The sequence below is a fragment of the Syngnathus acus genome, chromosome 24 (genome assembly GCF_901709675.1).
Source record: "Syngnathus acus chromosome 24, fSynAcu1.2, whole genome shotgun sequence".
Taxonomy (NCBI): Eukaryota; Metazoa; Chordata; class Actinopteri; order Syngnathiformes; family Syngnathidae; genus Syngnathus; species Syngnathus acus.
The window spans coordinates 1,087,825-1,105,979 of NC_051108.1; the positions used below are offsets into that span (position 1 = coordinate 1,087,825).

General features: G+C 55.8%; 4 protein-coding genes across 9 annotated transcripts; 1 reads left to right on the forward strand and 3 right to left on the reverse strand.

Moving 5' to 3' along the window:
* Window positions 1–195: 195 nt before the first annotated feature.
* On the forward strand, window positions 196–3,198 carry ckbb (creatine kinase, brain b). Its single transcript, XM_037245138.1, has 8 exons — window positions 196–335; window positions 1,263–1,463; window positions 1,636–1,790; window positions 1,861–1,993; window positions 2,052–2,223; window positions 2,298–2,421; window positions 2,496–2,685; window positions 2,767–3,198. Exons 2-8 carry the CDS (start codon window positions 1,271–1,273, stop codon window positions 2,943–2,945), a joined length of 1,146 nt encoding a protein of 381 aa, XP_037101033.1. The 5' UTR covers window positions 196–335; window positions 1,263–1,270; the 3' UTR covers window positions 2,946–3,198.
* Window positions 3,184–6,010, reverse strand: LOC119118260 (tumor necrosis factor alpha-induced protein 2-like). 3 transcript variants are annotated; one of them, XM_037245136.1, is made up of 12 exons: window positions 5,914–6,010; window positions 5,273–5,842; window positions 5,000–5,211; window positions 4,825–4,939; window positions 4,629–4,751; window positions 4,467–4,564; window positions 4,317–4,409; window positions 4,139–4,253; window positions 3,946–4,074; window positions 3,732–3,879; window positions 3,539–3,653; window positions 3,184–3,464 (listed from the first exon to the last, which is right to left on the reverse strand). In XM_037245136.1, the coding sequence occupies exons 2-12, from the start codon at window positions 5,804–5,806 to the stop codon at window positions 3,341–3,343; spliced, it is 1,806 nt and encodes a 601-aa protein (XP_037101031.1). In that variant the 5' UTR covers window positions 5,807–5,842; window positions 5,914–6,010; the 3' UTR covers window positions 3,184–3,340. The 3 variants fall into 3 exon arrangements, with proteins under 3 accessions (XP_037101031.1, XP_037101029.1, XP_037101030.1); XM_037245134.1 differs by having other exon boundaries at window positions 3,539–3,657; window positions 3,727–3,879; XM_037245135.1 differs by having other exon boundaries at window positions 3,539–3,657; window positions 3,727–3,879; window positions 5,273–5,835; window positions 5,916–5,995.
* Window positions 6,011–6,161: 151 nt separating this feature from the next.
* Window positions 6,162–12,895, reverse strand: si:ch73-212j7.1 (centrosomal protein of 170 kDa protein B). Of its 4 annotated transcripts, none has more exons than XM_037245130.1 (18): window positions 12,682–12,895; window positions 12,297–12,421; window positions 12,141–12,230; window positions 11,988–12,066; window positions 11,863–11,921; window positions 11,655–11,754; window positions 11,449–11,580; window positions 10,920–11,387; window positions 9,897–10,759; window positions 9,663–9,830; window positions 9,506–9,590; window positions 7,845–9,440; window positions 7,560–7,779; window positions 7,236–7,485; window positions 7,045–7,124; window positions 6,872–6,965; window positions 6,752–6,803; window positions 6,162–6,687 (listed from the first exon to the last, which is right to left on the reverse strand). In XM_037245130.1, exons 2-18 carry the CDS (start codon window positions 12,399–12,401, stop codon window positions 6,539–6,541), a joined length of 4,590 nt encoding a protein of 1,529 aa, XP_037101025.1. In that variant the 5' UTR covers window positions 12,402–12,421; window positions 12,682–12,895; the 3' UTR covers window positions 6,162–6,538. The 4 variants fall into 4 exon arrangements, with proteins under 4 accessions (XP_037101025.1, XP_037101027.1, XP_037101024.1 ...); XM_037245132.1 differs by having other exon boundaries at window positions 7,341–7,485; window positions 12,297–12,507; XM_037245129.1 differs by having other exon boundaries at window positions 12,297–12,507.
* A 367-nt stretch (window positions 12,896–13,262) lies between these two features.
* On the reverse strand, window positions 13,263–18,005 carry LOC119118259 (pleckstrin homology domain-containing family G member 3-like). The gene is made up of 14 exons (XM_037245133.1): window positions 17,568–18,005; window positions 17,401–17,501; window positions 17,259–17,328; window positions 17,135–17,181; window positions 16,912–17,062; window positions 16,708–16,839; window positions 16,463–16,645; window positions 16,288–16,380; window positions 16,130–16,216; window positions 16,022–16,049; window positions 15,827–15,945; window positions 15,627–15,725; window positions 14,377–15,565; window positions 13,263–14,300 (listed from the first exon to the last, which is right to left on the reverse strand). The coding sequence occupies exons 1-14, from the start codon at window positions 17,760–17,762 to the stop codon at window positions 13,576–13,578; spliced, it is 3,219 nt and encodes a 1,072-aa protein (XP_037101028.1). The 5' UTR covers window positions 17,763–18,005; the 3' UTR covers window positions 13,263–13,575.
* Window positions 18,006–18,155: the final 150 nt, after the last annotated feature.

Sequence of the window (18,155 nt, forward strand, 5' to 3'; positions counted from 1 at the left end):
TGATGATGAAGCAGCCCGGAGATGGATGGCGTTGTTGTGCGTACGTGCGTCTGAATCTTGCCGCACTTGGCGTGAAGAACCGAGCTGAGGGGAACCTCGGTTCTTCACGCCAAGTGACGTCACGTGACAGCACCACCACCACCACCAGCAAGAGCAGCAGCAGCACTTTCCCGTCCAATGGAATGAATGGACCGCAAATAGGAGCCAATAGGCTGCGAGGGGCGGTTATAAAAAGCTGGACGCGCTCTAATCCGCTGTCGCCGCAGTAGAACTGAACCAAACCGGACCGGACCAGCTTCCTTCGCACCACATCGCTCCAGCGGAACAGACCACAGGTAAGGACCAATCATCCTGATCAATCATCCAACCATCTCATCAGTCAATAGAAAAGACCATCCATCCATCCATCATGTGCATACGATGGATAACCTCCCCCCCCCCCGTCACTCCGCACGTCACGTTACGTCATCACGGGTGGGGGGGCGGCTGTCCGAACAAAGAGCCGCTGTTTACGCTCCTTTTCTGCTATTTCATTGCCCTCATTTAAATTCTCACGCGGCGCGCATCGAAGTGGCGCGCGTGTCGGGCGCGCGCTCGCGTCCTTGTGCAGGTGTTGCGCAGTTAGCGCACTGTGCACCAGCCGCGCGCATCGCCGCTAATCGTCTTTGAGAGCACGCACGTTCCCCGCCAGCACATTGCATGACGTTTACACGTGACAAGGTTAGAGGTGAAGGTGAAGAAGATGAGGCCTGCACGCACAAACGCACGCACGCACGCGCTGCGCCACTGCGCACAAGCTCAGCTTGGCGTGACCTTCATCACGCATGCAAGCAAGCGACTCGGGATAGATCGAGGACAACAGCAGGCCCCACTCCAAGCAAAATGGCACTCGGAATCTACAATTTATACGGATGATTGATTTGTTGAATTTGCCCTTGAGTGAAGAGGAGAATACATTTGGTTACATTTCCACAACAAAGCGCCATGGATGGCGCAACACCGCGGCTAAGAAGGGCAGACGCCCGCCAGACGTCTGTGCAGCGCCAACTAAGCCCGCCGGCATTTTACTGTCAACAATAATCTCAATTAAATATATTTATGAATTATTTTCTCAAGCCCTATATGCATCGGTCAAGCACCCCCCTCCCCCCCTCAGGTAGAGGCCCCGCCCTCTGCATACTACAGGCCGCTACAGATCAGTGCATGAAGATGAAAACAATTTCTGACATACTCCACAAATAATAATCGATCATGTTCAGCAGCAGTCGCCATGCCTTTCGGGAACACGCACAACAAGATGAAGATGAACTACTCGACCGAGCAGGAGTACCCCGACCTGAGCCAGCATAACAACCACATGGCCAAGGTGCTCACGCTCGAAATGTACGCCCAACTGCGGAAAAAGGAGACGCCCAGCGGCTTCACCCTGGATGACGTCATCCAGACCGGCGTGGACAATCCAGGTAAACCCAAAACCCAAATGAACTCGCCTGACTCCTGAATTCAGCTTGAGCTGGGCCGATTAGGAACTTAAATTGGATCGGCGGCTTAATTCTGCTTCCTAATTGGACTCCAGTCCATCCAGCTGGAAATAAAGTCTTTGGAGAGCGATTGAATTTCATTTTGGCCACTCAGGTCATCCGTTCATCATGACGGTGGGCTGCGTGGCGGGAGATGAGGAGACCTACGAGGTCTTCAGTGACCTTCTGGACCCCATCATCGAAGACCGCCACGGGGGCTACAAACCCGATGACAAGCACAAGACCGACCTGGACCCGGAGAACCTGCAGGTAAAGCGGGCAACCGCGTTGGGATGGTGGTCTGGACTCTCTGTGAGGGTTGGGCTTCAACTGGTTGCAGGGCGGAGACGATCTGGATCCAAACTACGTTCTGAGCTCTCGGGTTCGGACCGGCCGGAGCATCCGCGGCTTCTGCTTGCCGCCTCACTGCAGCCGGGGAGAGCGCCGCGCCATCGAGGACCTCTCCATCCAAAGTAGGACGTGACCTTTTCCCATCCACCTGCAGCGAAACGGCAAGTTTGCGCTTTGCAGGTCTGGACGTCCTGGACGGCGATTTGAAAGGTCACTACTACGCCCTGAAGAACATGACGGAGGAGGAACAGCAGCAGCTGATCGACGATCACTTCCTGTTTGACAAACCCGTCTCGCCGCTGCTGCTGGCATCCGGCATGGCTCGCGATTGGCCCGACGGTCGCGGCATCTGGTCAGAACCCGTCCGACTTTTTCCCGCTCGGTCCAAATTGTCTTCGCCGTCGTAACGTTGGCGTGCGCTCGCAGGCACAACGACAACAAGACCTTCTTGGTGTGGGTCAACGAGGAAGACCACCTGCGCGTCATCAGCATGCAGAAAGGCGGCAACATGAGGGAGGTCTTCAACCGGTTCTGCACTGGACTCACCAAGGTCAGTCGCTTCAGTCCAAAGTCGACCAATCTAGTACGACTCCGAGCGCCTCACGCGTCCGTCTCGTGGAGCAGATCGAGTCCCTCTTCAAGGACCGAGGTCACGAGTTCATGTGGAACGAGCACCTGGGCTACGTTCTCACGTGCCCGTCCAACCTGGGAACCGGCCTGCGCGCCGGGGTCCACGTCAAGCTTCCCAACCTCAGCAAGCACGAGCTGTTTGGTGAAACCCTCAAACGTCTCAGGCTGCAGAAGAGAGGCACAGGTAGGACTTTGCTGAAGGGATCTCCAGGGGGAACCTTTGGCTGGCTGAAGTCCTTGAGCCCGCTTCTGTTTTTATCTTCAGGGGGCGTGGACACGGCAGCGGTGGGCGGAGTCTTCGACATCTCCAACGCGGACCGCTTGGGCTTCTCCGAAGTGGAGCTGGTCCAGATGGTGGTGGACGGCGTCAACCTCCTGGTGGAGATGGAGAAACGCCTGGAGGCCGGAGACGCCATCGACGACCTGATGCCCGAGCAAAAGTGAACCTTTCGCCTGTGACACCTTGCACCCCCCCCCCCACCCCTCACGTATACTCTCGCGCCCGTAACCACGCCGACCCCCCCACTTTAAGCAGAACCTGTCTTACGGGATGTTAGTGAGCCACGTAGATGTCTGACTCCTCCTTGATTTTCTAGTTCCTGTTTGGAGCAAGTGAAACATCCCATAATAATAATAATAAAGTGACGCTAATAATAATACTGACAATAATGATAATAAAGTCTGTGAAATCCCTCAAGTGTTTATTGCACACACACTTTATCGACTGCACCTCATCAATTTTGCACAATGCCTTCAAGGATACGAATAAAAAGCCATCCATCTATCACAAATGTTTCGTGCTATCAAATTGGAAGGCAAGAACTAGCCGTGGTTCTGACCTATAAGAGCGCCGGCCTCTGATTAGTGGAAGTTAGCTCCTCCTCCACCGCGCGCCTGATGGCGCCAACGTCAGCCGCCGAGACGTCCGACTTGATGGCGAGCAGCGCCGACAACGCCGGCTCACTGAAGGGGATACGATTTTGTTGCCCTGGTAACCAGCTGTGTCATCAAAATAACCAATGAGAAGAAGAGCACACCTGAAGTTTGGGAACTTCCTGGCGAAGGCGACCATTTCTTGCCGGAAGCTTCCCGGATGGTGCGGGCGAAGCGCGTCGGCCAGGTGGCGAAGCATCGGTCTGAAGCGTTCGCCGCATCCCTGAGCGGAACCGCGCGAGCGTCACGCCACACTCGGAGACAACTACACATCGCGATAACGCCATCTCACCGCCGCCGCATAGAAGAAGTCGTCTATCTTATCGGCGTCCTCTGCCATCCTCTCGGCCGCGCCCGCCCGCTCCTCGTCGCTCTTCAAACGCCCATTTGACATTCTCCTCAAGTACTCCGACAGCAACTGGCGCTGGAACGTAGCCGCTAAGCTCTGCGGCCAGACACAAATACGTGACACGGTTGACACAAACAGACGGCGTGCGTGCGTGACACTGACGTGTCTGCAGGAAGCCTTGAGGCCGCTCAGATGAAGCCTGAAGAGTTGGAACAAAGAATCCAGCAGCGAGTCCATGACCGACAATGAACCGTCTAGCCAGCCCGCCGTCCATAACTGCTTGTAATGCACCTGAAGGCGGACGCGCAAGCCGTGGTCATCACCGTCGGCCACGGCGGCGGCGGCACTTTCCCACCTTGAGCTCCCCGTGGATGGGACGAGTAAAAGTAGAGAAGGCAAAATCCCGCAGCGTATCCAAGATGGCCTCACAGCGATGGCCGTGACTCGCCAGTTGAGTGGTGATGTAATCTCTGGGGATGTTTCAAAGCGTCAGCCAGCCATCATTATGTGTGGAAATGTTCCTTGAGGCTCACCGGAGTTGTTCCTCGCAAGCCACGTGAGCCTTCATCCACGCTGCCGCACGCTCGTCTTTTCTCTGCGACAACTTCTCCACGGTCTTCTTGTACCTGAAACGCACGCCCGTCAACGCTGCTGCAGTCACGGGCGTGGTTGCGTTGAGGTACCTGAGGAGGAAGCGCTCCAGGTGAGTCGCGATCTTGTGAGATTTGGTGCCGTCGTCCCCGAGGACGGCACTCAAGTCTGCGAGGGAACCGTCTATCACCTGAAAAGACATCATGCACGCTGGCTATGTAAAAGGCGCGAGACACACGCAAAGCAAGCGCAACCTGAATGACATCGATGGCCAGCGGGCAGAAGAAGAAGTCATCCATGACTTCTGGCATGTTGGCACCGGTCCACCTTTCTTCTTCTCTCTGCAGGGCTTTAAGCAACCACTCGGAGATCCGCTCCTGGTCGGGAAAAAAAATGCAGACTGAGTACAAATTGCCACGTCCCTATGATTGTCCAAATTTTGGTCCTCACCTCCTTGTTGTTCATGAAGAGCTCCTCCAGCTGCCGTCGTTGATCCTGCTGGAGCAAAGCACCCAGGCACCCCGTCTTCAACTTCCCGCGCAGTTCTTCATGCTCAAGGATTTCCCTACATGTCACATTTGTCAGGTGGAGGTTTTGAACGCCATCAAACGACGGGCCTTCTCACTGCGGGTAGAAGGTGTTGACCCAGAAGAGCAGGTAGGCGCAGTCGTCCGCTTCAAGTCCGTCTCGGATCATGCTGCTCAGTCGGGCAGAGAAGGAACGATGACACAAACCGGCGTAAACGTTGAGCAGGTCCAGGTGAGGCTCGTAACGCGGCTGCAGCACGCGCACGCAGCGCAGAAGGTCCGCCTTCACGCGCTTGCCCATGCCGCACACCTGCCGTGACAGTCACGTGACCTTGCAGTCAGGGGTTGTGATGTCACATCCTGGCACTCACCCGCCTCTTGACAGGTGAGGAAAGGCCGCCAGCCCCATCACTGTCGCCGTCTCGGGCGGCTTCCTCCAGCCTGGACTCGACCACGTCGGCCAGAAGAGCATTGTGAGAGCCCAAACATTTGAGAGGTCGCCACGGTGGGCCACCGCCACCGCCGCCGCCCGCCCAGCGCCGGTCCAGTTGCTCCTGAAGCCGCATGGCGGCCAGGGCGTCGGTCAGACGGCCGCCGAGGTCATCAGAGGTCAAGCTCTCCTGAACCACTGTCAGGATCCGCAGCTTCAGCACCTCCAGGTCTTGCCAGAGCCGGTCCACGTCTTCCTCGCTCGGTTGGGCCAGACTCAGGAGCTCCTCCTCCTGGACCGACAACTTCCTGCCGATCTCCTCCAGCTCGTCCTCCGGCAATTTGCGGTTGCCGTCCTCCGACTGCACCTCGTCTGACCTCTGACCCGTTTTGCGTTCCTGCGGCCTGACGTTCTTGCGGAACCTTGCTGGGAACTTCAGCCACCTTCTGCTCTCCCCTTCCACCTTGTCCTCCATGACGCGACGTCTTCCGATGGATTAGGAGGATTATTCCTGAAAAATAAACACACAAGTGGCGTCGCATGACCAAAGCTAAAAGTCGACGACAAAGCCTTTAAACTCACGTGAGGAGGCAGCTGCTTCTTCTTCCTGGAAGTTTTACCTGCAAATGTCCTTTCGGAATAAGAGACAGACGGAGGGGGCGGGCCTTACAGGTGGAGTCATGTCACTGAAATATGAAGCTCAGAACGGAAACAAAAACAAGGCCTCCCGACAGCCAATATTTGTTTTTGATCATAACAAAAGTACCGAACAAAAAAAGATTCCAATAACAATTTTTCAAGAAGACGTGGCACACGTGAATTTTTTTCCCTTTTAATTCTAATAAATGACATTGAAGAACATTCTTTTAGTTTCATTCTGACGTCACAGCATTCAAGCGGCACATCACGTGAGCGTAGCCATGGGCAACTCGGGGGCGTGGCCCGGATGGATGCCAAGTCCCCGCTAACAAAGCGTGGATGTCGCCGTAGCGACAACATTGACACCAAATGAGAAAGCGTTTTTTTTTTTTTGTAAACGAAAGCGTTTTTTTGTCACTTCAAATAAACGATGGCTCACCACCACAGATACAATCGGCGTACTTCCACACAAAGACACAAGGGGGCGCGGAGGACCCCGTTGCCAGAACATTCCCCTTGCTACTTTTGGATGAACGGGATTGTGCGCAATATTAGGAACACGGCATTTTCACAGCACGTGACGCCGCGTTTTCTGAGCCATGCCGTTTTGTTTGCTGTCGCCGCTGCCGCCGCGGCCCTTCTTTTCCTTGGAGGCGGGCCGAGGATTTTGTTGGGCGGGCTGAAGACTCCCGGGTGGATCCACGACCCAGTTGATGACTGCGGACGCATTAACGAGCAATCACTACAATGCTCGTGGAGAAATGTCATTTGCATTGCGTACCTTCCAGCTGCCTTTGGACTCTTCTGAGTTCCGTGACGATGGACGAGATCTCCTGCCACGCGTCAGACGCTAATATTAGCGCCCTACTCAGAAAATCATTCGTTTGAGTACCAACGCCACCTGATTGGACGTCTCCAGGACCGGAGGTTCTCCGTCCGCTTTGATCTTCTTGTCAATCTCCTCCCACACGTCCTCTTTGTTCTGGAACATCAGCCTGAACGCAAAGACCAGCAACCCGCTTGTCAAAACGTCTGCTCAGAAGGGAAGAGCGGCGGAAGGAAGACGTGGCTCACTTGAGCTTGGCGGCCAGCTGATCCGTGTTGTCCCTGATGGCGTGGGACAGATGCCGCAGCGGACTCAGCTGCTGCGTGTCCTGCAACGACAATCGATCAATTAATCAATCAATCACTTGATGGATCAATCAACCAATCAGTGAATGGTTAGAAGCAAGGTAGGCGTGGCCTGAGAGGAAGTAAAGAGCGACCTCGCCACAGTCCCACTGGGCTCGATTCATGTTTGCATCCAGTCGGGAGCCGGCAAGGTTCCGGAGCAAATCATCGCTCGGTGGTTGGTGTGGTTTTGCGCCCACCTCCTCGGCGGAGGCTGACGTGTCGAGCACGTCGCCGGGAATGGCAGCGGAGACGGCGGTGGCGGCGGGGCAGTCACCGTCTCCGGCGACGTCGTGGATTTCTCGGGCCAAGATGGCCAAGTCTTTGGCCAAGTCGTGACTGAGCCTGCAGATAACAAAAAAAAAAACAAGCGATAATTTAAAGAAGGACCGATCGGGGTATCGTACACGTCGGCTTACTTGGCAATTTCGGCGCTGTGCGTGGACCAGTTCTGGTACGGGTCGCTCCGGTCCTCGTCCTCCTCCGTCTCCAGGGAGACGGACTTGGAGCGGCTGGCGGGCGTCCTGTTGCTCCGAGGAGGCTGTGCGGCGCGTTTAGCTTTGGTAGCGTTAGCGCTAGTTTTGTAGTCTTCGTCCGATGAAGAAGAAAAGTCCGAGTTTTTGTGCTTGGGATGGACACCTGCGAATGTTGACAAAAGTCAAAACTGGAAAATTCTGGTTTTCCAACTCCGACATGGCACTCACCGCTGTTGGGGTACTTGGCTCCACTGGAGCGGGTGCGGGTCAGCGTATTCTTCCCCGGAGCTCTGCTGGCCGTTTGTCGGGCGTCGCCCTGCGAGGACTTCCTGGCGGCGAGGACCGGATCGACGTTACGGTTGGAGAAAGCGGAGCGTCCGGCCGAGGACGAGGTCTCGTTGTCGCTGGGAGTCGTGAAAGAATCCGTCCTTTTCCTGGGCAGTGCCAAGATGTCCAACCTGGATAGTTTCTTCGTTTCCGGCACGGCTTTCGCGCCGTGGTCAGAGGTTTGGGAGGCCCGGTCGGTTTCGGCGCCTTCGTTATCCGAAGCTTCTCCCAGGCGGGCTCGACGCAACATGGAAGCTCGCGTGGGACGCGGTGCGGACAAGCTGTTTGAGCGAGTCAGAACTTGAACGTTTGGTGTCTTGGTGTTGTCCGGGACCATCTTTTTACCGCGGCTGGTTTCTTGATCAGAAAATGCGGTTCCGGACGCCTGCTGGGCCTCAGAGGCGAGATCCAATGAGCCGCGACTGCCGGCGCTGCGGCGCATCTGAAAGCGCTTGGTGGCCTCCGCCTTGTTTGCAGGCGCAGGAACGCCGGCCTGGTGTCTGCGTTTCTCGGAAAGTCGCTCGCGAGCCGAGAGCTGGCGTCCCTTCTGCTGAACGGAGGACGTCTTGTCCTTTTGGAGACTCGCGTTGGGACGTTTTTTGGAAGCGGAAGTGACCGACAAGTTCTTGCTGCTCACCTGGCTCACGGTGCTCGCCGTGTCCACGTCGGACTCTCCGGAAAAGGAATCGTCCACGTGGCTGGACGAGCCGCCTTTCTTGGAACTCTGTCCTGAACCGGATGACGGGAACTTGGCGGCGTCCAGGAGGAAAGACTCCCCGTCCAGAAGCTTCTCCGTCCTCTCCTCCAAGTCTCTGATGGACGGGTGACTGGAAATGTGAGGAAGCTTCTTGACTTGGACATTTTCACTGGGCCTGGCTTTGGTGAAACTCTCTTGCCGAACGAGGGACGAGTTGTCTTTTGTCGGGACGCAATCTTTGTTCTGCGTTTGGAGGTTTGGTGCCGAGCTGTTTGGTTTGATGGTTCCCCGTCGCGGCTCGTGGCTGCCCAGGTGTCGGATCAGGACGGTGGTCGGGGGAGTTTTGGTGTCCGGGCTCTTCTGAAACTGGGCTGAGAATCGAGCTGCTTCAGGCTTGCTCGAATTTTCTTCCGAGCCAATGTAGAAGATGGTGGATTTGGTGGAGGATTTCTGGGAACCCCTGCAAGGAGCGGAAGATTTCAAAGGAGCTTGATGGCTCTTTCCTTGTTGTTTGGAAATAGGTCCGTCCTCCAACTGGCTGACATCACTCAGACTGTCTGGGTCCACTTCCTCCCCAACTGACAGCCACTGAGTGGAGTCCCGTTGCTGTCGAGGAGAACGAGGAGCTCTGTCGGCGCCGTCTTGGTCTTCGTGACGTACGAGGAGGCTGGGTAGGGCACCGTCCGCTTTTTCCGGGGGAACCTGAGGCAGAAGCCTTCTGGTCCTGGAGCTGTGGCTGGACTCCGACTCGGAGTGCTCGTGGCTGCGACCTTCGCTAGGCTGGACTGCCACGTGCGGGTCTAGAAAGATGTCAAACGTGAACGTCATCCAGTGAAGGAACGTGCAAACAAAAATGAAAAAGCACCTTCTTGAGGTGGTGTGGAACCAGGCGCAGCACAGCTGTCTGCTAGGCTGGCCCAACGGGAAACCCACTTTGGTCCTTCTGGAGCCTAACGGGAGGAGAGGAACATTTTCGTGTCATCTGGGAAACATCTTCAGGTTGATCGCGTGCTGGTGTTTACCTGTAAGGAGCTTGCTGCGGAGGAACTGCGAGCAGCCAGACCAAAGTCATGCAACATCATGCAACAGCTAGCGACGTTAGCATGCTCATCCTGGCATTCGTCTATGACGGGCCTCGGCGTTCCCGGGCTCAGCCCAGCGTACTCTGGAGAGTCCAGGACCCCGAATACCTGCCGGAGATGTTGACAGCTTGTGAAGAAAATGTTGCGGCGAGTCAGGAGAAAAGATGAGGTCACCTGGTCGATCATGTTGCGAGCGTCTTCCACTTCCTGGTCGTGAGCGTCGGTGTCGATGGTGTAGGTGCCGGCCTCGCTCACGCTGTCTTCCTCCTCGTTCCTCAGCAGCCTTTGGCATCCTTTGGGGTCTCCTCCGGGAAAACTCAGGGGCGGCGGAGGATGGGAAGGAGGCGGAGCCGTCACGGACGAGGCTGAAGGTTCCAGCGACGGAGGAGGCGCCACCATCACCGGTGGCGCTGACATGGGCGGAGGCGGGATTTGCTCTTTGGTAGGGATCGAGTCCGGACGAGAATCCTTCAGGAACTCCGCGGCAAACTCCTGAGCAAAGTCTTGAGCCAGTTTGGACTTCTTTCCCACGCTGCCGAAAGGACGAACAAAGATGGCCGAAGTCGAGCGAGAGGTTTCCGCGTCTGCCTGTTCCCGCTTGAGCGAGCTGGATCTCTGCGGTAGCGCGTGGCCACCGGGACCTTTGAGCGGCACCGTGACCTGCTGGGTCGGGGCCACGTTGCCGTGAACGGAGGCTGGACGCTCGCCGCCTTTGCGCCGCTCCAGTTTGGTCTTGAGGGCGGAGTAGGAGTCAGCGTGGGCGGGGTTGTGAGTGAAGGACTGCGAACGCTTCTTGCGAGGGTTGTCGTCAAAGAACTCGATGACAAAGGCCTGCTGGATCAGGCGCTCCGGGGCGCCCTGCTTGGACGGGTCCGTGACGGGGGATCTGGGCCGAGGGGGGCTCTCCGGTGCGACGGGGGTAGCCGGGGTGGTGGCGTCGGGCTGAACCCAGGTTTCGCAGTGCTGGGATTTACTCCTCCGTCCTTTGGTCCCCGGGTCCTCAGAGTCGCTCTGAGTTCCGTCGTCATGGTGATGACCTGCAAACAGGAAGTACCATTGACCACTGACGTGCTCAAGCGAGCAGAACAATGCTAAGCTAATGCTAATGTATGTCTATCCATGGGCTAAAGCTATTAAAATAATTGTGTGACTTTCAGCGTGCTGATTGGCTTTTGTGTGTGGGCGTGTCCTGGTCACCTTTCAGCGACTTGATGTTAATGGCGAGGTCACTCTTGGTGCTGTAAACGTCATCGCAGGTGGGTCGCTTCCTCATCATGCTAACATCGCTGTGAACCAGCCAATCGGCCACTTTGCTCTGCGATGACATCACATCCGCCGCCTTGGCAGGGGGTGGAGTCTTTCTGTGGCGGGAGGAGAACTTGGTCACGTGGTCTTTGATTTTGATCTTGCCCGGCGTGCAATCGTCAAACTCGATGGTGAAGGAGGCGTGGCTCTGGACGGCGGGAGGGGTCTCGGCGGGGGGCGTGTCCTTGGTGGGGATCTCTTGTAGCTCCGCCTCGACGGCCTGGGCGAGCTGCAAGTCCTTGGTGGGAATTTCAAAGTAGCTGGACTCGCGCTGGTACGGCGGGAATACGCTCTTCTTTTGAGGACTGGAAAGGCACCCAGGGAAATCCAAATCCACGGGCAGAACTTCTCTTGCCGCTTCTGAGCAAAAAAGTGGAAGAGGGACCGAACTGGTGGAGTCAAATTCATTCTTTTTTATTACCTGGACGAGGGTGGTCCCTGTGAGGGTCTTCCTTCTGAGGTTCATATCTGCCATCCGCCCGACTCCCGCAATCCTCCTCTCCCCACCAAGACGGCTGCCCGTACAGCGGCGTGGGCCGTGGAGCCGGAACCTCTGCGAGCGAGCGAGCGAGCCCAAGCGGCGATATGACAAACACGGACATCAGCCTATTGCGTAACTAATTTTACCTTGTGTTAAATTCTTGTTACTGGGGTTCTTTTCTAACTCCGCCTTCTTGCCCTGAGACGCCTTCAGGCTGATCTGCAGTTGGCTGGTGTACTTCTCATGCTGCAACGACAGAGGGCGCTCATACTCGGTAACGACTTTCAGCTTATCGAAATCTTCCAATTTCCTTTACACATTAGTAAACAAAAGCTGCACCTCTGCCGTACTGACCTTCAGAGCCTCTTCAGGGACTTTGTGTTGACTTTTCTCCAGAACGTAGACGTGAGAATGTGCAAGCAGGTTAAGGAAGAAAAGAGCCATAATGTTGCTTTGGACAAATATCATGCCAAGGATATCATATCCAAAGCGTAGGATGTCGGACACTTTCAAGGTCATGTATGTCTGGTCGGGAATCCTCAGGTCGTTGACGAACGTCTGAGAGAAACCCACCGGAATCAAAAGTCAGCTGTGACATCATGGTGGTCTAACATCCAGAGGGACCTACTCACCCCGTTCAAGCTGCCCAAGTCCTTGACCAGGTGTTGGTCCGTAGTGCTGTTGTAGTTGATAACGGCGTGCTGCTTGTCCACGCTGCGAGACTACAGGAAAACCGACACCATCATCATCATCATCATCCTCCTCACAATCAGGAATGGCCGACTCACCTGCAGCATGAGCTCGCAGTCCTCCCGGCCCACGAAAATCATCTCCTTGGGGAGGCGGTGACGTGTGCCGGAGCTGCTCACCAGGAACCACGAAGTCACGCTCATCTTGTCAGGCGCGACGCATTCTGGAAGGGAACAGCAGTAGCAGCAGCGGCAGCATCAGCTCCACATTGCCACACCCACAGGACGCATGTGTGCTTCAAGAGACAACCTGCATGGCGCGGTAGTCGTCAAAGTGACAGTGACGATAAGCTGATGCGAGTCGAGCAGAAAGACAGCTGACAGACAGGCAGGCAGCCAGGCAGGCATGCATACAGGCAGGGCCCCTCCCGTGCCGTGCCGTCCCCCCCTCCTCCACGCCCCGGCCCGGCCCAGCCGCTCTCACCTCGGATTGACAGGATGCTCAGCAAAGAAGACCTTCGTCTCCTCTTCCGGGACGAAACCGCGAGTGTTTAGGTATGGAAGGTGCTGCTGATGAAGAGGAGGACGGTGATGATGATGATGATGACGCCGCCGTGGCATCTGTCGCGCCTCCTATCGCACAATATTGGGAGCAGCAGCAGACGCCACCATTCAGTCCCGCTGTGTCAAGACGCAATGTGGAAGCTACACGCAGGAACAAACAGCCAGTGGCCTTCACAATAAAACGAATCACGTCTTTTTGTTTCGATTCAACGGACGTACGCGTCGGAGATAACATCAATCAATCCTAAACAAATATTTCCCATGTGAAATCAATGTGTACTTTCGGCTTTTACGTGTCACAGATTGCACCGATGCAAAAACGTTTTATTGTGAAGGCTTGCTGGTTTCCGGCGGTCGCATCTTTAACCTGCTGCAGGACACGCGCGCGTGCACCTTGAGCTTTTTAGCTCCGACATGCTAACAAAACGCTCACGTGACCTTTATTTGGACAGACAAGCGGCACCGGAGGTTGAATGACGTCATTTGCGCGTAAGACACTCGTGGAGGCGAAGTCAGTTTTATTTGTCAAAAGTTGACCAAAAATAGCCATGATGACGTTATAACATTTAAATATCACTCAAACTAATCTAATGTGGTGAATCTATCAGTATAAAAATTTGCATAAGAAAATAAAAGTGATGACCTTAAATGGCGTTAATGTATTTGTTTGCTGTTTCCATGGAAACAGGACTCTGCTGGCCTTCGTTCACAGTACATCCAGAGAAGATTAAGAGTATACGAGGACATGGACAATCTAGTACACGAGTCGGATATGGCGTTCAATAGTCCATCTGAATTTTCTACTGGAGTGGATTTAGGAGTTGAGCTTCTGGAACTTTTCCCTGAGATTTTTCACGAAGTTCCGTTGTCCGGACGGCGGAGTTTTAGGGTGGTCTCCGGCGGTTTGGAAATGCTCTCCAGTGGTCTTGAAGCTGTCTTGAGACTTGGCAGGTTGGCTTCTCTGTTTGTATTCGTCCGACTCCTGGTAGGCTCGGCAGCGGTCCATGACGGCCAGAATGGAGATTTTCTCCCGACTCGTCGGCGATCGGATCTCCACGTAAGCGTCGTCGTCGATTGTCTCACCCGCTTCTGATTCCGGTGAAAGCTGCGGCTTCCCGGTTAGCTTTTCTTGTGGTGTCGGGGCCGCGACGGGGTCACTGACGCCGTTAGCTGCCCGCTGCTCTCGGGTTTCGCGTGCAAGGTCTCCAGTCATCCAAGGGTCCAGGGAACGAGCTCTGTGGATGGCGTTGCGGTGTCTAAGGTGGCCAGTGGTCCAGGTGGGGTAGGACCGACGAGGCGGGGCGTCAGTCACGGAACTCGACCTTGACCGGACATCAAACATCTGCTCCGGGATGGAGGAACTCCGGCCCACCGTGGCGAAACCACTCCTGTCCGAGTACTTTGACCTAAGTTCTCGCACATCGGGCCAGTGAAAGCCTTCGGTGGCCTGCGGAGCGCCAGCGGGACCGTGGGAGCGAATCCTAGCTGGATTGGGCTCAGGACTCTGTGCTAGCACCGGCTCCAGATTTGGACTGGGACCTGGCAAACAATGAAGAGCACACATTCAACCAATGAGGCTAACACGCTAAAACATATTTCTTCATTGTATTCTTACCGCTGCACGGTTCTTCCTCCAGCACGCACGTCAAAGTCTTGCCCATTAGATTTCCGCAACTTCGCTGTCTGTCGGGCGGTTTAACCGTTTTGATCCGCTGGCTGTACCGACGAGCGAGTTTGCGGACCTTGCTGTCCACTTTGTCGTCCGGCAGATTTTCGCCTCGAGGAAGCTGAGCTCCGAGAACGCCGGGAGGAACGGTCGGACTTCCCGCGGAGCTCATGCTGTTGGCTTTGTTGAGGGGTGAAGTCAGGGTGGCCTCCTGAGAAATGGTGTCCGGATCCAGTTTGGCTCCTTCCGCTTTAAATCGAGCATGGCCGGAAGTCCCACCGAGCTGCTGCTCCATCACCTGCCAGACTTTGACCATTTCGCTAGAAGGTCGGAACTCTTCATCCTCTGCGTTCTGTTGCCCGTCCGGTCCGGACCTGGAGAACTCATTGGCGACGACCCCGGAATCTGTCGGATTTGCGTTTCTCTGAGTGACCTTTGGACCATCAGAAGAGTCAGTGGAGACCATGTGACCTTTTAGCGAGAGTGACCGTGTCTCCACAGATGGGGGCAAAGGGTCCTTCCGGTTGGGGAGGCTGTTGAGGCGGGTGATGGAGGTTTTGACCACGCCTGGCGGGATGTAAGTCAGACTCTCCCTGCGCCGGAGGCTGAAGCCGGCGTCCTCGTTCTCGGCGTTCTCGTAGTAAGTCTTGATCTTCCCGATGAGAAGTTGGTCGCGGCTGGAGAGGATGGAGTCTCGCCTTCCCAGGTTTCCTCTTTCCTCGTCGCCTCGCGGAGACAAGAGCATCCGGTCGGTTTCGCTCAGATCCGAGGAGACGCTGCTGAGCGGCGAAGAGCGTCCGGCGTGTCTTCCGTTGAAACTGAGGCGCCCGGTGACAAGTAACCGTGGCGACGCCCCCGGGGAGCCGACATCGTCCGCGGGCGGGGCGCCTCGCTTAATGCTGCTGAAGTGCTGAGCGATGGCGCCCGCTTTATCTAAAACGGACGGAGGAAGGATGCTGCCGTTTCTGTCCGCTTCTTTCTCGCCGTCCTCGTCTTCGGAGGATTCTCCGCTGCTTCCGGGTTTGGATTGCGACTCTGGAGTCGTGGACGGCGAGCCTTTTGCACGCAGGAGGAGTTGGGCGGGTTTCAGCTCCTCTCGCTCAGACAATGGACGCCACTCGACAGGTTCTGTGGACATCTGCAAAGGAAAGACTTGCTTGTTTTTCTTGCCTCACTAACTCGCGTGGACTTGAACTGACCCGCTGAGAAGCTGCTTCGGGTCCTCCGGGCTCCTCGTCTTCTCCCAGCCCGCTTTCCTCGTTGGAATCATTGAAGGAAACGTCGCTTCTCTCGGTCTCCTTTGACAAGTCACATGACTCAATAAGTAAAAAAAAAAAAAAAAGAAAGCTCCAGAAGCTCTCAACTAGCATCCGTCTCCTCAACAATTCAAATTTCTTACCTTGGAAACCACGCCCACTTGTGTGTTTGTGTGTTGACCTGCTGAGGGCAGTTGCGGAAACTCGTCTGACGAACAGGACAAAGCTTTCTTGAGCCTGTCAGGACGATACCGGCGAGGATCTGCAGGGGGCGACATCCACCACGTTATCTCCATGTGCACACTTTAGAAGTCAAACCTGGTTCCATCTCAACTCACATCTGGCATTCAAGATGATGTCTTTGGCCTGCAACACGCAACGGGAGAAGAACTTTTGTTTACGCTTGACTCGCAAGCGCCAAAGCTGAACGTGAAGGCGGCGCTGACCTTCTGCGGGATGATGGCGTGATGGTTTTCCAGAATGATGCGTTTGATATGCTGGGCCCACATCTTCTTCTCCTCCACAGACTTGGCCTAAGAAAGAGGTCGAGAGGTGGTCGGTGGGTCATGTGATGCGATGAAACCCGCTAACGGTGCCGGCTGACCTGCAAGGTGAGCGGTTGCTTGGGTTGTTTGTAGTGAGTCACGCTGAAGCTCAAACTGTCTTTGGTGCTCTCTATCAGCATCAACGTGGAGCACTGAACGCGACAACAACCAGGCAGCTCGTTTCCATGGCGGCCAATTAAGGGGCGGGGCTTCGCGAGCCAGACGGCGTCTCACCGAGATGAGCAACTTGTAGACAAAGTGCTCGCCGCGCCGTTTGGTGATGAGCAGCACGCGCTCCAACAGGAAGAGCGTGCGCTCGGTTTTGGCCCGGTAGACCTTGAAGGTTCCCTCCAGGACCAGCTCGCCGTACGTGGTCAGGTCCGGACCTTTCCAGTTCAGCAGGAGCGACTGCACCTCCTGCAAAAAAAGCACGAGCGTCACGCCGGCCGGGACAAAGTGGCCCCCCGTGGGAACCTGACCTGCAGTCTGACGGCGTGCTCGTGTTTGCGCTTCATGTCGTTGATGTACCAGGCCACGCCCGTCATGGTGACGATGGCCTCCTCCACCACCTCGTAGCCTTCCTCTTCGGGGTCAAAGTGCTTGGCAATTTCCTGAAGAAGAAAAAAATCTTGAGGTTCAAAATGTCCCCTTCATCAGCATTCGGCGTGTGTGCGTGACATCACCTGAAGCAGCAGGTGGTACTTGAGGATCCTCTGAACGGGTTTGAGCAGGTAGGAACCCAAAGGCAGCGGTCGCTTCAAGGCGGCCTGGCGGTCGCAGAAGAAGACGGCCAGACTTTTGTCCTGCATGCAGTCGGTCAGCGCCGCCACCGAGCTGCAACGAGCGGATGGACGGCTCAGAGCCGGCCGGGGCAAAGGTGAACGTGGGCCCGGACGCAGGTCTTACTTTGGGTAGTTGGTGCAGTACTGAGTGTAGATGTCGAAGGAGTCGCTCTGAAAGCAGATCCAGCACCTGCTCGTCATTCACCTTGGCGACGGAGGCGAAAGAAAACGCGCCAGTGCCGCCTCACCTTCATCACAAAGCACTGGGCCAGCGCCACGGCGTCACGCTGGCACAGGTCCAGATCCTGAAGCAGCTCGCTGACACGCAACCAGAAAGGCGTCATCCAGCGTCAAATGCTGCAAGTCGGCCAACGTTTGTTCGTTCCTCACCTGTTGAACTCGTAAATGTCCTCGATGTTCCCGAAGAGGAAGCCGACCTGCTCCGGGCGGATGCTCAGGTCCGCCTGGTCGATGATGTGCGCCAGGTAGTCCTGGTGTGACGGAACATTGTGGGGAACTGCTTGCAAACGTCATGGCCTTCAAAAATCCAATCTCACCTCCACAATCATCCGCAGATCGCTCACGTACGTCCTCTCGGTCTCGATGATCTCGTAGACCACGCGGTCCAGGTACGTCAGCGCCATGACGTGTTGATTGCTGCCACCGCCCCTCCACACCACTGAGGGGCGCTGTTGTGCGCGTCCTCTGCAGAAAGTAGCTTTGCGTGAGGTAAGCCACTTAGTGGTTTCCATGGCGACTGAGTCTGCTCATGTCCCATCCGAGATGTTCTCCCTCCCGCAAACAGCCAATCAGCAGAAGTGCAACAATCCAAACATGCTCGATAAACAGCCACTTCAGCCAGCATTTGCGCCCGAAAGCTTCAACCGGCACCGTTCAATCTTTAGACACGACGCAGCTACAGGCTGCATAAACGCACACACACACGTCACACACGCAACACGTCAAGAGCGAAGGGCAATGGAGCGGTCCGGCAACATTTGTTGCTTTTCTTACCTTCAGGGCGGTCGGAGAGGCCGACGGAAAGCTATGCAAGACTAAGCGGCAGCCTGTCGCTGATCCAATTAAATCGTGGCGAGTCTCGAAACGCCGCCTGCCGGACAAGCGCTTCCCGGCAAATCTGCTTT

Coding starts and splice junctions, on each gene's coding strand:
- ckbb (XM_037245138.1), top strand. CDS start 1,271: ATGCCTTTCGGGAACACGCACAACAAGATGAAGATGAACTACTCGACC. Junction 2,224..2,297: donor CCCGACGGTCGCGGCATCTG/GTCAGAACCCGT, acceptor GTGCGCTCGCAG/GCACAACGACAACAAGACCT. Junction 2,422..2,495: donor TCTGCACTGGACTCACCAAG/GTCAGTCGCTTC, acceptor CTCGTGGAGCAG/ATCGAGTCCCTCTTCAAGGA.
- LOC119118260 (XM_037245134.1), bottom strand. CDS start 5,806: ATGGAGGACAAGGTGGAAGGGGAGAGCAGAAGGTGGCTGAAGTTCCCA. Junction 4,075..4,138: donor CCATCCACGGGGAGCTCAAG/GTGGGAAAGTGC, acceptor GTCCGCCTTCAG/GTGCATTACAAGCAGTTATG. Junction 3,465..3,538: donor AGGAAGTTCCCAAACTTCAG/GTGTGCTCTTCT, acceptor TATCCCCTTCAG/TGAGCCGGCGTTGTCGGCGC.
- si:ch73-212j7.1 (XM_037245130.1), bottom strand. CDS start 12,401: ATGAGCGTGACTTCGTGGTTCCTGGTGAGCAGCTCCGGCACACGTCAC. Junction 12,231..12,296: donor ACTGCGAGCTCATGCTGCAG/GTGAGTCGGCCA, acceptor GTTTTCCTGTAG/TCTCGCAGCGTGGACAAGCA. Junction 11,755..11,862: donor TCCCTGAAGAGGCTCTGAAG/GTCAGTACGGCA, acceptor CTGTCGTTGCAG/CATGAGAAGTACACCAGCCA.
- LOC119118259 (XM_037245133.1), bottom strand. CDS start 17,762: ATGGAAACCACTAAGTGGCTTACCTCACGCAAAGCTACTTTCTGCAGA. Junction 16,381..16,462: donor TCTACAAGTTGCTCATCTCG/GTGAGACGCCGT, acceptor TGTCGCGTTCAG/TGCTCCACGTTGATGCTGAT. Junction 16,217..16,287: donor AGCAACCGCTCACCTTGCAG/GTCAGCCGGCAC, acceptor CCTCTTTCTTAG/GCCAAGTCTGTGGAGGAGAA.